General features: G+C 39.3%; 1 protein-coding gene across 1 annotated transcript; it reads left to right on the top strand.

Annotated features, from left to right (window-relative positions):
* Positions 1-5,403: 5,403 nt before the first annotated feature.
* LOC111338698 (adenosine receptor A3-like) lies at positions 5,404-6,978 on the top strand. The gene has a single exon (XM_022945213.2). It carries the CDS (start codon positions 5,714-5,716, stop codon positions 6,692-6,694), a length of 981 nt encoding a protein of 326 aa, XP_022800948.1. The 5' UTR covers positions 5,404-5,713; the 3' UTR covers positions 6,695-6,978.
* Positions 6,979-16,276: the final 9,298 nt, after the last annotated feature.

The following is a 16,276-nucleotide window of genomic DNA, read 5'->3' on the forward strand; positions in this document are numbered from 1 at the left end:
GACTGTTGAGGAAATCTTCTTTGTTGGTGTTTCCACAATTTGTGTCCAAACCAGTGATCACCTGTAGCGTTAAGAAACCACGGACCAACGACGAGTTTTCTCCAGTTGCGATTAATTTTGTTTTGCCACGATTTCCGAAAAAAAAAACACGATTTGCGGAAAAAATAAACGACAGACAGATAAAAATCAATCTTTTCTCATAAAAAACCCCGCAGTGCTTGTGTAATTTCCTAGCTTAGTCTATGCGGTCCTTATAGTAGTTAGCTCTTATCACAAACGTCTATTGTTAACGAGAAAAACTCGAAAAGCAGATTGAGAGTTGAGATAAAGGAGCAAAACGTAGTTTAGGATTACATTGGGGGCATTAGTTTCTTCTTCGAGTTTCATTTGGAGAATTGTCGAGACCAACTGAAAGGCCGTCGGCTTATACCCTTTACCTTCATAGTTATGAATGAGTTCCACTCTGAATGATTTCGTTGTTTGGTTGATAGGGAACTCATCAAGGGGCGGTGCTTATTTATCAACTTCCTTGACCTTAACTGCAGTCTTTATCGTTTATTCCATTTGGAGTGCTTTTGATAATGTGTCCTTGTCTCTTTCTGCTATCTCCGAAATTAAGTTCCGCAATCAGTTTGATGGCGCCCACAGATAAAATCTGTCTCCCTTCCCTTTCCCCGACCCAGCTCCCTGGGTGCACTCAAGGGATGCCCGGATAGAGATGTGAAGCAGAGGCGTTTAACCCCTTATCCACTTTTTAGGACGAAATTCGTTCATTTTGCTTTCCTGTCTAAGACAAGTATAGCATTTCACCTAATGGAGCTTGGTCTACCTTATTCTGATAGGATATTTGGGGTGGGATTAGAATCACACCTGCATTCAGTCTTTGTGCCGCCTCTTGAACGAAGCTGCCTAATAATTAAAACGCTTAATCGAACATTTATATCCTCAAACCATACTCCATCTTGTGCTACATACCCGTTGAGGCCACAGGGACCGCACTCAAATTTTGATCAGTTCATTTACATAAGGTATGGAAACGTCGTTTCTTATGATCGTATTTCAATGCGATTAATATTTTTGCTTATGCCTGAAGTGCTTTATCAAGTCATTTTTGAGGCTGGAGACGGCGGATTTTAGCTATTTGTAGGGCTCGACAAGAAAATTTCATATGCGCGCATAATAGAACTTAGTTCGGCCTCTTTTACTTGTTTATTAATGTAAATAATAAAAAAAATTACGCCCGTTTGATTGGCTGAAAGCAGTGTATTTTTCATGTAACACAAGTGAAAAGGTTTAACACGAGTAGAAATTCTAAGTAGCGCGCGCGTGTTGTTAAAATTTCGTCTGCCTTGACTTTCTGATCTGTAAAGCTCTGTTTATGTAAATTACTAATAAGTAGCAAGATGATTTTTCGTACAATTAAGTGCAAATAAGCACTTGTTAATTTTTAAACACTACAAATTGCACTCGCCCAGCGGGCTCGTGAAATTTTGTTGTCTTTGAAAATTTATTCGTGCTTATTAACACCAAATAGCACGAGAAACTACATTAACTTCCTGCCTATCCTTCCTGTGAAATTTATTGTAAATAAATTCTTGAAATTATAGTTAAGAGCCGTAACTGATAAACAAATGGTAATCATTTATGGTAATGAACGATGGCACGATTCAAGTTTAATGGAAACTTCAGCGGTTCACATCTCCCGAGTCATTTCGCTATATTAGGGGTGGTGAATGGTCCTTCAAAAACTCAGGGTCTCGCTATTTTAGTCGAATTTCGTAGATCTCGCAGTCTCGTTTTTTCAGCGGTTATGTGCGTCTCTCAGTCTCGTTTTTTATACGAAGGTGTCTCGGAGTCTCGATTTTTTTGCAAGGCTAAGGGTCTCGAAGTCCCGACTCGTTTGTTCGTTTTTTTTAAATGACGTCTTCTATAAGGGCGTAAAGACAGCAGAGTCACAATACCTCTCAAAAAAGAAACGACAACTTTTAGTTTAAATTTACAAGACATGTTTCGACATTCTCACGTCATCTTCAGTTGCAAATGAGCATTTAACGATTGCACATTTGAATTTATATTAAGGTACGTCACAAACTACGTGTCAGGGCTTACGTTACATTTGAATATTAAAAACGCGAAAAATGTAATTAGCGCGTGCTTGACTAGATAAAAAAAATGATAATAATAAATAAAATAAAACACCAAGGAATAACATAATTAAAAGGAAATAGACAATTCTAGATGCTTCAATTGCTGATTAAGAATGGGTTTTTCCTACTTAATATGCAATGCCTCTTTGATCTTAATTTGGTATTTTGAAGCGGCAGAATCTAAGATCGTGAAACATTCAATATCTTGACTCGTGTGATACTGAATGCTAATAAACTCGAGAGATTTCTCTCCACACCTCCCGTAGCGAATCTCTTTGAGGCAGGTGATGAAATCCCTGTCGCCTGCATTCTGACGCAAAAAAGTTGTCAGCTCCAGCCTATGTGGAATGGCCTTGACTTGGGGAGATTCAAAAATAATTCAAAAATAATCCCAAGTATCCTCTCAAAGCTCACTGGTTTACGCGAACAAAGAGGGTTGACGTCGTGTCGGGTTTCCGTCACGCGACATAAACCTCACACCAGGCTAGTCAGTAGATGAATCACTGGCGTGAATATGCCCCTGAATCCCCTCCCACATGAAGCATTTGTAATCGGGCATTGTTTAGCATCATCCAGCGTGGGGCAAACAGCGTGACGGTTGCTCCTTGGCACACGAAATCGGGGCCGCGGATGCTGATCGCTTCGAAAGCTGCATTTCTCGAAAATTTTTTGGCGGTTAGCGCTTGGATTTTGAATGGATCTTCGATTGAATGCGACGAGAAGAAGCGTCAACCTTTCAGTTTATCTGGTTTTCGACTTGGAAGCCGGGCGATTCTTATCTCCGGGTGAAAATCGGCTTCGCGCTAGAGCGGTAGAAAACGAGCTTTCCACCCTTGTCTCCCTCTTATAACGTATGGTAACAGTCGACGCAAAACCCACCAAATCGCTCAAATTCGCCATTTAGAGCCACAGAAACGACAATACACAGCAATTGAGGTAAGTTTATATTTATTTTGAGCTTTAACTCAGACTTTTCATGATAGAAGTTTACGATCATAAGACTCGTATATGTGCACGATCCTTCGCAGTAAAGCACTATTTAAGCAATAGTGAAAATCAGACCTGAAAAAAATTCAGGCCTGTACGGGATTCGAACCACTGACCTCTGCGATACTAGTGCAGCGCTTTACCAATTGAGCTAACCAGCCAACTGGGAGCAGGCCATCAGATTAATTCGACATAAACCCGTAGATGATAAATCAAACAACAAACATATGAAATACATATATATGAACTGCGGTTATGAAACGTATATGTGCACGATCCTTCGCAGTAAAGCACTATTTAAGCAATAGTGAAAATCAGACCTGAAAAAAATTCAGGCCTGTACGGGATTCGAACCACTGACCTCTGCGATACTAGTGCAGCGCTCTACCAATTGAGCTAACAAGCCAACTGGGAGCAGGCCATCAAATTAATTCGACATAAACCCGTAGATGATAAATCAAACAACAAACATATGAAATACATATATATGAACTGCGGTTATGAAACGTATATGTGCACGATCCTTCGCAGTAAAGCACTATTTAAGCAATAGTGAAAATCAGACCTGAAAAAAATTCAGGCCTGTACGGGATTCGAACCACTGACCTCTGCGATACTAGTGCAGCGCTCTACCAATTGAGCTAACAAGCCAACTGGGAGCAGGCCATCAAATTAATTCGACATAAACCCGTAGATGATAAATCAAACAACAAACATATGAAATACATATATATGAACTGCGGTTATGAAACGTATATGTGCACGATCCTTCGCAGTAAAGCACTATTTAAGCAATAGTGAAAATCAGACCTGAAAAAAATTCAGGCCTGTACGGGATTCGAACCACTGACCTCTGCGATACTAGTGCAGCGCTCTACCAATTGAGCTAACAAGCTCAACAATTTTTTTCAGGTCTGATTTTCACTATTGCTTAAATAGTGCTTTACTGCGAAGGATCGTGCACATATACGTTTCATAACCGCAGTTCATATATATGTATTTCATATGTTTGTTGTTTGATTTATCATCTACTGGTTTATGTCGAATTAATTTGATGGCCTGCTCCCAGTTGGCTTGTTAGCTCAATTGGTAGAGCGCTGCACTAGTATCGCAGAGGTCAGTGGTTCGAATCCCGTACAGGCCTGAATTTTTTTCAGGTCTGATTTTCACTATTGCTTAAATAGTGCTTTAATGCGAAGGATCGTGCACATATACGTTTCATAACCGCAGTTCATATATATGTATTTCATATGTTTGTTGTTTGATCATAAGACTCGTCAATATTCTCCCATACATTCCTTTATATTTCGAATAAACAACCAGACTCGTCGCTTGTCTGGGCTCTCTGTGGTCTCGCCGTCTCGCAGTCTCGCATTTACCATTCGCCACCCCTTTTATTGAAGTCAAGACTCACTAGCTAGATTTCGATTGAGTTGTGCAGCCGTTGTACTTATCACTGATATACTCTCAATGGATTCTGTTTCCCTTAACGATTCTGAGTGCAATACCAAAAGTTTTTTCCTCGCCTTAGGAGGTTTCTTACTAGTGCCGTCATTTTTCATTGTCATACATAATCAGTGTGGAATCATTTATTACTATCATGAAAATAAGGAAAGTGATCGCCGACCCAAGAAGTTTCGATTGTCAAACAAATGTTCCTTATCAGCACTAAAGTATGGAGAATGTTTTCGTCGATGTTTAGGTGTAAAGGGTTGATCAAAACTGTAAATCAAAGAATTTCATAGCCTGAAGCTATTCCCTGTGATGTGATACAGAACCGTTCAGGCCACAAAGGCCGCCGCCTTATCCAAACTTAGATAAAATCATTTCGCACCCAACAAATTTAGATAAAACTATTTCCACAAGGTATGAAATTATCATTTCATATTATTTTATTTCTGTGCGATTCGTTCTCTCCATAGACATCATAGTCATCATAATAATCGTACCTGGAATGTTATGTGTTTTCTTTTCTTGGGCTGAAGACGCACACGTAACAATAACGTCATTCAACTTGTTTTACCTGTTAAGTGACAAGAAAACAAAAGCATCTCGTCCAGGCCATGCAGGGAAGTACCCACTCCCTCGGGCAATTAATTGGAAATGCAAGAGTTTCAAATGAATAATCTATAACAGAGTAATAGAACAGCATGCAAAGACGCTGAAGTTTCTCCCACAATTAAAGAGATAAAAAGTTCCGTTTTCCGTAAAAGAATAAATTATTCACGTCGCTCTTTGCACTTCCTATAACAATCGACTTGTGGCCCAGAAATAGTGATATCAATTGCAGTCACAAAAAAATTGAGAACTTCATTTTAAAGAGTCAAGATGAGTTAGAAAATAGAGGTCACGGCTGCCTCAAAACATCACGATTTCGCATCCACTCCATAACTAACTCAATTTTCGACTTGCACTATTAAATCATTCCCAAACTGGTTATGTAATTATATAGTCTATGGTAATGAACGATGGCTGGCGTAATTAAAGTTTAAAAGAAGCTAATTCAGCTGTTCACACCATCTGAGGTATTTGGCTTAAGAACGTCAAGAATCACTAGATTTGCACCGAGAAGATTCCTTATGAAAGCTCCAGAGGAATTTTGTGAAGATATTTCAAAATATTATCCCGAAAAGGATCAATTTTCTAGCTGGTATGTATTGCTTTGTGTACTCAACGCGATTTTGACGCTTTCAGCCACATTTGGGAACATAATCATCATCTGTGCGCTAACAAAGACTACTTCTGCTTTATCTACGTCAAAGATTCTTCTGCTTGGTTTAGCAGTCTCGGATCTTGGCGTTGGTTTGGTCGTACAGCCGCTGTATATATCTGTAATCACCGAGATACTCTTAAAGGACTCTGTTTCGCCGAACGATTCTGAGTGCAATACCAAAATCGCTTTCCTCGTCTTGGGAGCATTTCTAACTAGTGCCTCATTTTTCATTGTGTCGGCGATCAGTTTTGATCGCTTCCTCGCTATCACTCTTCATTTACGCTACAGAGAAATCGTAACTGAGAGGAAGGTAACCATCACCATTTTTGTCTTGTGGACGCTTAGTGCAGTTGCTCCTGTTGGGTATTTATTCATTGGAGAAATGAAGCGAGAGATTGTTTCGATTGCATTTACGATCACCTTCTTTGTTACTACCACTATAACTTTTGCCAAAATCTATCTCGCTGTCCGCCGTCACCGTTCGCAAATATCAGCCCAAGAGAGAATCACAGGCGAAAATCGCAAAGAACTGGTATTGAGAAAAAGAAAGTTTAAATCTGCCATGAATATCTTCTACGTATATGCTGTGTTTGCCGCTTGTTTTCTGCCCTACACTTGCACCAAGTTTGCCATAGCTATTACAGGACATAGTCTCGTTTTGAAAGGAGTCTTCCAATTTTCAATGACTGTGGGGCTTCTTAATTCATCTTTAAATCCCATCATATTTTCCTGGAGAATGGAGGAGATCCGAGGAAACATACTGGAGACATTGATAAGGTCCTTACCTTGTTTGAAGGTAGCTCGAGTCTTTCAAATGAATCCCCAAAAAGAGCTTTCCACGGCGTAATCTGAAGACCCTTCTCCAAAATAATGATTTTACAAGAAAGAAATAATTTGCATCGTGAATGAGTACACTATTAGATGATGGCTGCAGGTGCTGTGCTCTATGCACTTCTTAATTCATTTCATAATTTTTTTCATACATGATATGACTTACTTTTATTCTTTAGTAGGTAATATCCTTTGTAAATAATTTTTATTCATCATATTTGTATCCCCACATTAGTATGGGATATCTCCCAAACTAGAAGGTTCTTTGACACGTTAATAAAGTTTCTATCTATCTATCTATCTATCTATCTATCTATCTACCTATCTACGGTTCAAGTACACTAAAATGAAAAACTTGAAGTCAATGTCATCCTCAATTATAGTCGCGGAAATAACTCTGATTCGGAAATTTCTCTTATTCGCGTTTGCATATTTTGGAGCATATTTAGGAGCATCTGCTTCCTGCCGACTCAGACAGAGAAAACTATATTTTTCGGATTGAAAATGAACGTTTTCTTTGCTCAAAAGCAAACAATGGCTAAAAGAAAGTTAAAGAAATATAGAATATCAGTTTTAGGAGCTTGTAAAGAATTTCCCATGCACAGAAATTTGACATTCACTGTCGTGAAGAAGTCTTTTTTAACAGTATACTTAATGAGGATGGTACAAACATCTATCTAGAAAACTAATAAAGACGATTAGAAAATGTTGAATTGCATGGCTTCTCACCATTTTCAGTCTATAGTAAAGAGACATCAGTAGTATAGCTTCTATTTCATATATATTAATATCCAGCGCCATGATATTGTAAAGTTCATTTGGTCAATCAACGATTTGACAAATTGTTAGACCAAAGAATTGAAAACTGCATTCGCGAAGTTCTTCCTGGTTTCCGGTTTTATTTTGACTTGTCCTTATTTGTATATTGTACTTTGCGACTCCGTTTCTGGACGTTAAAAGTACTATGTATACGATGAAATTACGGCTTTTCTCAGAGGTCAGCGGCGGAGGTTTTTTCCAAACTGATTTTAACCAATTTTGTTAAATCGGATCCTTTTCTCTAGCTTATTTAATTACAAGAGATGATCATCTTTTTTTCAATAAAACATTCAGACAGTTATCCCAAAATATTGTGGCATATCAGCGAGGATTTCCAGAATTTACACTTGAAATGAAGACTCAAGCGGAACGTAAGGGGATGAACTCAGAAACTAGGTACGAATCAGAACTTCAAGTTTTTCGACGCATGATACTTTTCTCTCCGATCGTCCACTAACCTGTTTATTTAGTGAACAAATAGTAAACAGGAGGGGGCAACCGATTAATGAAATGCAGGAACCATTTAATAAAAAGGGGGGAGAGGAGGTGTGATATTTGTCATAACAATTCAAGGTATTGAAGCCAAGAAAAGCAGGAGAAAAGTAAGGACACTTCAGCTGCCAAACGAATCTCCCTACATTTTCTGTCTGGTCTTGCCAATGTCGGGCCATACATCGCTTTCATTTCTATCACATCAGCTCACTGCAACAGAGCCTCAATGGGGGAATGGCTCTTACAACCAACGTTTAAAATTTTGGCCATTTTACGGCTAACGATTAACCCCATTATAGCCCTCCTCCTACAAGTGAACACGGCTCTGTCACGACGTGTGTAACTTTGAACTCGGATCTTAAAATCTTGCATTGTATCGTTGAATCAAAGCATGAGCTCTAGTAGCTCTCGCTATAGAGCTAAAGCATAAGTACCTGAACAACACCTTCTTGTTCAACTCTTTTGCAATGTGTGTCACAATAACTGCCTCTACACAAAATTCTCAGTGTGAAAAACTTGAGCCCAAGGAATTTTTAATCATTGTCAAATTGCTATTGGTTCTGTGAATTGAATTCAGTCCGAAGAAATCGAAAAACTTCACTCGTCCATTTTACCTTTATTCTCGAAAAAAAAAAAAAAACACACACACACACACACACACACACACACACACACACACACACACAACTTGTGTGAAAATAAAATTGGACTTCCTGCGAAACTCTAAGTAGCCATGCACTTATTTAGTTAAAGAAACTTCAAAATCTTATTCGCAACTCTTCATTTCAGATGGTACCCGTTTTCTTGTCTGTTCGTATCAGTTGATTTTTGTCTTATAGACATTTTCATCTCGTGCAGTAAAGACAGTAAACGTACAATTTACACCTTCACATGTGAAAATATCAATGTTGTCATGATAACCAGCCTCATCAGCATTGTGGTTTGCACTTTTCACGAGAAATTTAATTATTTTTAGGGTTATTTAGGTTGAATTTAATATTTATTTTTTGAGAGGAAAACATTTCTTGCAGTGAGAACTTGTTACCTTTTTATGTTAGAACCTGAAGTAGCTTTTCTACGAGTAAGTTTCAATTCCAAGAGGGTATCTCTGTGTATGCATCCCGTGCTCTCAAAATGTTTTTAAGAAATGTCTTTGGTTCAAAACTGCAATCAATATCTATCTATAGAATATTTAAGATAGAACGCGTTTTCACATTGGTCGATTGGAGAGATATTTTACGACAGTAATAATAGCCTTTTCTGTGTTTATACTGCCTCATCCGAACACTAACTCCTCAGGCAAACCCTCGACTGCGGCTCAGGTTTGTATAGCTTTCTCGCATTCTCCCAACCCCTCTCGTGTTTAGATGATGAAGCTGTGTTGACACCAAAAAAGTCTTCTATTGCTGGATTGATAAACAAAAAGATACCTGTCCGCTTGTGAATATGAATTATGTGTTTACGTGCGGCCGCATAAATACCCTCGCGTTAAGGGAATTGTCAACTCTATCACAAGCTAAATTAAAGAAGTTTCTTTCGCCGACGCCTCTTGGGATGTCACACAACGCTCCACGAAAGAAAAAACGGAGGGAAATACTTGCGTGACCTCCAAATGACGGATTCGAAGGTTCCTGCTTCGCCTTCTCGGTTCCACGAGAAAGTTATTTTTTCTCAACCACCATTTCTCACCTTCTTCGGGGATTTTGAAGGATGGTAAAATTCAGTGGAGGAAAGCAAGGCTAAGTCACTAGTTCAAGTCGGCCATTTAAGGGCCCTGCCACACAGCCTCGTGTAACTTTCTCTTCATCTCAAACTCGCTCAGGCTCCCACGCGAGTAGCGTACGGGGGCATGGCGAGCTGGGTGACTTGGAATACTCCGATTAAAAGAAACGATTTGTTCTGGAACCTGGCGCGCTGGTTGACTTAAAGTACTCCTATTAGAACTGAGAACCGACTCCTCGACCTCGTTGCTTTGGAATACTCCGATTAAATAAACCGATTTTTTCGGTTGGAACAGTGTGTAGAAGCTTTTTATTTTCCATGAAACTCAACTCTGGAAGGCTCCTCTCTTGTATAGTCTCTGAAAATTTGTCGAAAATTGTCTCTATCGACTTCCTCAATTGAACAACCTCAATGTTGGTACTTGTTAATAAGAGTTTTTGAATTTTCCCTAGAGATGACTCAATAAATTTTTCATGTCTTGTTTTATCAGCAATTTCTTCCTTACTCCTTCCGATTGATTTGCTTGTCTGTTCTTTTGCCTCATTCAACATTTTTGTCTTTTCTAATTCTACGAGTTTCATCAAATTGTTTGCTAACTCCCCTATTGCCCTGGCAACAGCTGTCCCGTTTTGTACCATTTTATCGCGATCTCCCTCAAGTTTCTTCATCGTGTTTCGTTTTTCTTGCAAGTTCCATTTTTTTTGCTTAATCAGGGCTTTTATCTCGACCTTCTGTTTTTCGGCCGCATCATATATTTGTTCAAAAGCGTGGCCACTGTGGCTTAAAGTCACACAGGTTTGGCAAACAGCTATTTTGCAGTTGTTACGGTAGTTCTTCAGCTCTTCATTTTTGTGTCGTAACTCTCAGGACAAAACACAGGCCGTTTTAACACATCCTCGCGAGTAGTCCTTGTCCTGAAACTCCTTTAGCGCCATGACACGGTGATTCTTATTACTTCGCATGATGTTATGTGCAGTTTCGCATTTACCACAATAAAACATACAACACTGAAAGCAGTAGGAAATTTCTGAACATTTCTGCTCGCAATTTCTACGTTATTTGACTGTTCTTGCACTCCTTTATGGCTAATACATCAATCAAGCCGTTTAGATAAGAACTAGTTGGAAGATCGTTCAGATCGCCACTTCTGGGCACTTTGCTAATAGCTTGGCACTTCGGACATTTGATCGTGTCTCAGTCATATCTGCCACGGCTGCAACGGCTTCTTCTGTACCATTGTTGTATGCAGCTTAGACAATAACTATGTAAACACGAAAGCTGTTTTGGATCGGTGAAGATTTTTGAGCATACAGAACAAGACACCTCTTCATGAAGGGTAGAAAGCAAAGTTTTGAATTCCATGTCGTTCTCTTGTAAGGAATATTTACAACGACTGATCTTTCAAAATATTAGTTCTAATCAGCGTAAATTTTCTTAGAAAACCCGTTGCGCCTAAACTGGAACCTACAATGGCTGACTGTTTTTATCATAATAAAGGCTGATAGTTTCTAAAGAAACTGTTTGGGGCTGCGTCGGTGGGGGTAACGAAATAATTTGAATATATCAACAAAGTTGAAATGGTGAATTGGCCACCGTTACGATTATAAAAGCTGACGTTTCGTGCGTTAGCCCTTCGTCGAAGCGTTTTTTTCTTAGCTTGGATGTCATTTATTCACAAATGGTTTAAAGAAACGGAGAATTCCTATTAAGTTTTAGGTTAAAAATCGAAATATTCTGCGAGAGAATATGAATAATAATAAATATCTTTAGCCAGGAGGCAACCTCACCCTCAGGTGGTTTTCAGGCTGGTCCTGAGTAGAAATTATAATATATAGAAGCTAAAAAAAAATGTTAAATCTAAGAAAAGTCAAAAATACAATTACAATAGAATCTTAAGATTAAATGTAAAATTCAATAACAAAATTAGAGAACATAGTTTATATAAGCTTCAGAGATAAATCAAGGCTATTTGCACTTCGTGTATAGACATTGGAAGACTTTTCCATTCGTGTAGCGCTTGATAAGTCAGTCTTCGTTGCCCCACTGGCACCGAGATTTGGGCAAAAGAACGTTGTCTTTGTGCCTAGTGTTACAATGGTGTATTTTCCTTGAGTGTGTAAAATTAAAAATTCCAGTTAATCAACCCACTCATGCATTTAAATACAAAAGAAAGACGGTGTTGTCGTCGCCTTTCTGATGAAACTAGCCAATCAAGCTCGTTAATTGCCTCTGTTGCGGAAGAGTGTTTAGCCTTGCAATAACTGGACTTTAGCCATTAGAGTTTTGTTGTATTTGTCTCCCCACGCAATGCCATCATAATTCAAAAGTGGCAAGCCGTTACTAATTTAACGTAAAGTTCCCTGGTTTGTATTGGCAATAAATGTTAATCCTTCTGAGAATGCCAAGTCGTTGATTTACTTTGGTTGAAATCACGGTACTTAACACGATCACCCCAAGTTAGGGTTTCGTTAATAATAACTCCCAAGTATTTGTAACAATCTGCTTTGTCAAGGAATTCGTCACCGATTTGTAGGCTAACTTTCCCGAACGAGTTCAGCCTTTGTGAACTTGCAATTATCATAAACTTAGACTTGGCTACATTTAGTGTAAGTTTATGGTCATGAAGCCACTCTGCTACACGAACCAGATCCTCATTCAGCATTTGTTGTAAATCTGTAGAGGATTTCGCGGAACAGTATAAGGCAGTATCATCGGCAAATAGCGTAACAGATGTGTGCTTTAGGCATGTATAGTAGGCAAGTCATTAACATAAATAGAGAAAAGGAGCGGACCAAGAATAGATCCTTGTGGTACCCCACGTCTGATGGAGGACTTTGCTTGACCAATAACTGTTCTCTGAGAACGAGATGTCAAATAGGACTGGAACCAAGCAAGGCTAACCCCCGACACGCCTGGAGCTTTAAGTTTATAAATCAAAATTGTATGGTCTACAGTGTCAAAGGCCTTTTGTAGGTCTAAAAAGATGACTCCGTTTAAGAGACCATTGTCCATATTTGCAAGCATTTCATCGGTAAATTGTGTCAAGGCAAGAGATGTTGATCTACCCGACGGAAACCAAACTGATTCATTACAAGTAGTTGATGAGACTCTAGGAAGGCGTAGAGTTGCATATGCAGTGCTCTTTCAATTAATTTACTTACAGTTGGAAGTACGGATATTGGTCTACAGTTATACGCCTGTATAAAAAATAAGGTCTGGCCAAGCGAATGGAAGTGTGGGGAATGGACGCCTCTATTTAAAAAGAGCGACAGATCCAGTAAGGAAAACTACAGACCTATCACAGTGTTACCATGTGCTGATAAGGTCTTTGAGCAGCTCATTGGCAAGCAAATTACGACCGACTTCGACAAACACATTTTGTAAACTCATCTGCCTACCGCAAAAAGTACAGCTGCGAAACCACGCTGATCAACCTGGTGGAGGGGTGCAGAGAGGCCAGAGATAAACATCTTTTCGTAAGCGTAATGTCGACTGATATGTCAAAAGCTTTTGACTCCTTACATCCACAAACTCAAAGCTCAAAGCAAACGCAAAGCTTACGGCTTCCAGGGTAATATCATTGAACTTCTGAAAAGCTATTTATCGAATAGGAGAAATCGTGTAAAGTTAGGAAGCAATATCAGCTCCAACAGATTAGTCAGTGGAGGCTGTCCTCAAGGATCCGCATTGGGTCCTCTGTCGTGGAATATATTCCAAAACGATCTATCTCATCATGTTAGAGATTATCAATGTACGCGGACGACCATCAGTTTTACCATACAGGTCATGACCTACCCACTACTACATCCAAACTCAGAGACAGTACGGAAAAAGCAACCAACTGGTACGAATCTAATCTATTAGTTGGTAACCTTAAAAAATACCAAACCTTAATTATTGGTAGCAACAATAACTGAAAGTAACATCGAAGAATGCGCTATCTTAGTAAACAAAGAGAAAATCAACACCACCGCTACTCTCCAACTTCTCGGAGTCAGAATTAACTCAAATTTGAACTTCAATAATCATATAAATACCACCTGTAACAAAGCTAGTCAAAGGATTGGTGTGCTTATGAGACTCCACAATTTGATTCCAACAAATGCAAAATTACAACTTTTTAAGGCAGCCATTCTACCATATCTAACCTACTGCCATCTCACATGGCATTTTTGTAAATCTAGTGATAGTCGCAGATTGGAGAGAGTTCAAGAAAGAGGCCTAAGGGCGGTATTCAAAGATAAACACTCCACCTATGAACGTTTACTGCAGAAAGTTAATTTACCTTCGCTGGTAAACAGACGCTTACAGGAGGCATGCATTTTAATGTACAAAGTTAAACACAACCTTAGCCCCTTGAATATTTGTAATATATTTCAGAAACACAACGCTTCCTATAATATAAGACAGGCCGACTTTTCTATTCCTAGATACAACACAATAACTTAAGGCAAGCATTCACTACGCTATCTTGGACCTAAATTATGGAGTAAACTGACAACTTATGACAGATCAGCCACAACATTAGCTAGCTTCAAAAACCGCATACGTAAGCGTGACCTCAGCTCCCTATTAGATGATGACTGCAGGGGCTGTGCTCTATGTACTTCTTAATTCATTTCGTATTTTTTCATACCTGATATAACTTAATTTTATTCTTAAGTAGGTAATATTCTTTTTAAATAATTTTTATCCATTTTATTTGTGTCCCCACATTAGTATGGGATATCTCGCAAACTAGAAGGTTCTTTGACACGTTAATAAAGTTTCTATCTATCTATCTATCTATCTATCTATCTACCTATCTATCTATCTATCTATCTATCACCTTCTTTGAAGAGAGCAGTGACCTTTGCACACTTCCAATTAGAAGGAAATTTTCCAAAGTTCAAGGAAGTATTGATGATATAAGTTAAAGGAGGGGTAACGACCTAGGCTGCGTCACGTAAAAGTCGAGCACTGATCTTGTCAAGACCAGTAGCTTTGTTTGCTTCCATCTTGCTCAATTCTTTATGGGAAAACATTTCTGATACCGGATTCAGCTTGAAGTCGTAAGCACCAGTAATATTTTTCGAAAGCGCAGACGAGGTATTGCGGAACGCCTCGGCAAGATATCTTCCAGTCTTCGAGAAATGCTGATTAAGATGTTTGGCAATATCAGTAAAGTTAGTGTGGAGATTTTCATTAGAGAAGATGGCGTTAGTATCCATATGATTTGATGGCAAGGTTTGCTTAATCGCCGTCCACATCGAAGAGCTTTCATTCTTAGCATCTTCAATTAGCTTACAGTGCTACTGTGATTTGAGAGATCTCTCTTCCCGACTAGCCAAATTTCTCAACTTGCGATACATTCCGCAATGATACTGAGAGTTTGAGGATAATGCCTTTCTTCGATGAAAGTCCCGGTCGCGTCTCAAAAGTTTATCAAACACCCAAGGTGTTGGCATACCTTTCTGGCGTCTTGATTTAACAGGTACGTGTTGATCTGCACAATCTTTAAACAGTTTCTCCCAAAGGAAACAGTATCGTCAATATCACCGATTCCCTCAATTACACTCCATGGAACCTGTCTAGATCACTAATGAATGCTTTCTTTGTTAACTACTCGGTTCTGTAAAAACAAAGTTCTTTATTCGCGCACACACCAATCCAAGTAATAAAAATGTAGGGCCAAAATTCACGAGTTTTACACCTGCGGGCATTTTGCATATAATTACGGTCAAACTACGATGTACACTAATAAGCAACGATTCTGTTGTGATAAACGTAAATGGCGGCGTGAATTGCTGATTATGCAACATCTCCCCTCTAATAAAAAAAAACTTAGGCCTTAACTGAAAACATTGAAAGTAATTAAATTGTCTCTGTAAGTCTTGTAGGTCTTGTAATCACACGTCTTGGTCGTTCACTGCTACTATTATCGCCACGCTTAATACTATCGGCAGGAACGGGAGTAATTTCTTGTGCTGGATGAATGAAGCGACGATTCCTCACTGACTGGGCTCCCTTAGTAGTTTCGACACCGTTCGATCTCGTTTGAGACGTTACTGGCGTTTTGGTAACGGTTGCTGGAGTCCACTAGTTATATCGGGGGTGAACCTGTACGTACACTCTCTGATTTTGTGGCAATAAAGGTAGATCCCTCGCAGTTTTGTTGTAGTGTTCGCAGACTTTGTTCTTGTCTTGCACCATTTGCTCTCGGACAACCTGGTAATGAGGATTCTGGATAGGGGATTTGGTTGGAAGTAATGCTCTGTACTTTCGTCCATTCAATAGCTCTGCAGGTGACGGTATGCTGGTAGTAAGGGGTGTGGCTCTGTAGACCAACATAGCTAAATTTGGATCATGTCCTACGGCTGCACATTTTCTCATGCACTGCTTGACCGTCTGCACCATACGTTCGATAAAACCATTACTCTGCGGGTAACGAGGGCTAGAGGTAATGTGGTCAAAGCGATATTGGTTTGCAAAGGCTGAAAATTCCTTCGACGAGAACGGGGGACCGTTGTCTGTCATAACGGTTTGAGGTACTCCATATTCGCTAAACACTTGCTTCAAAATCTCG

This window comes from Stylophora pistillata, chromosome 9 (genome assembly GCF_964205215.1).
Source record: "Stylophora pistillata chromosome 9, jaStyPist1.2, whole genome shotgun sequence".
NCBI classification, from domain to species: Eukaryota; Metazoa; Cnidaria; class Anthozoa; order Scleractinia; family Pocilloporidae; genus Stylophora; species Stylophora pistillata.

What these genes read in the sequence shown, in the direction of transcription:
- LOC111338698 (XM_022945213.2), top strand. Translation starts at nt 5,714, where the DNA reads ATGAAAGCTCCAGAGGAATTTTGTGAAGATATTTCAAAATATTATCCC.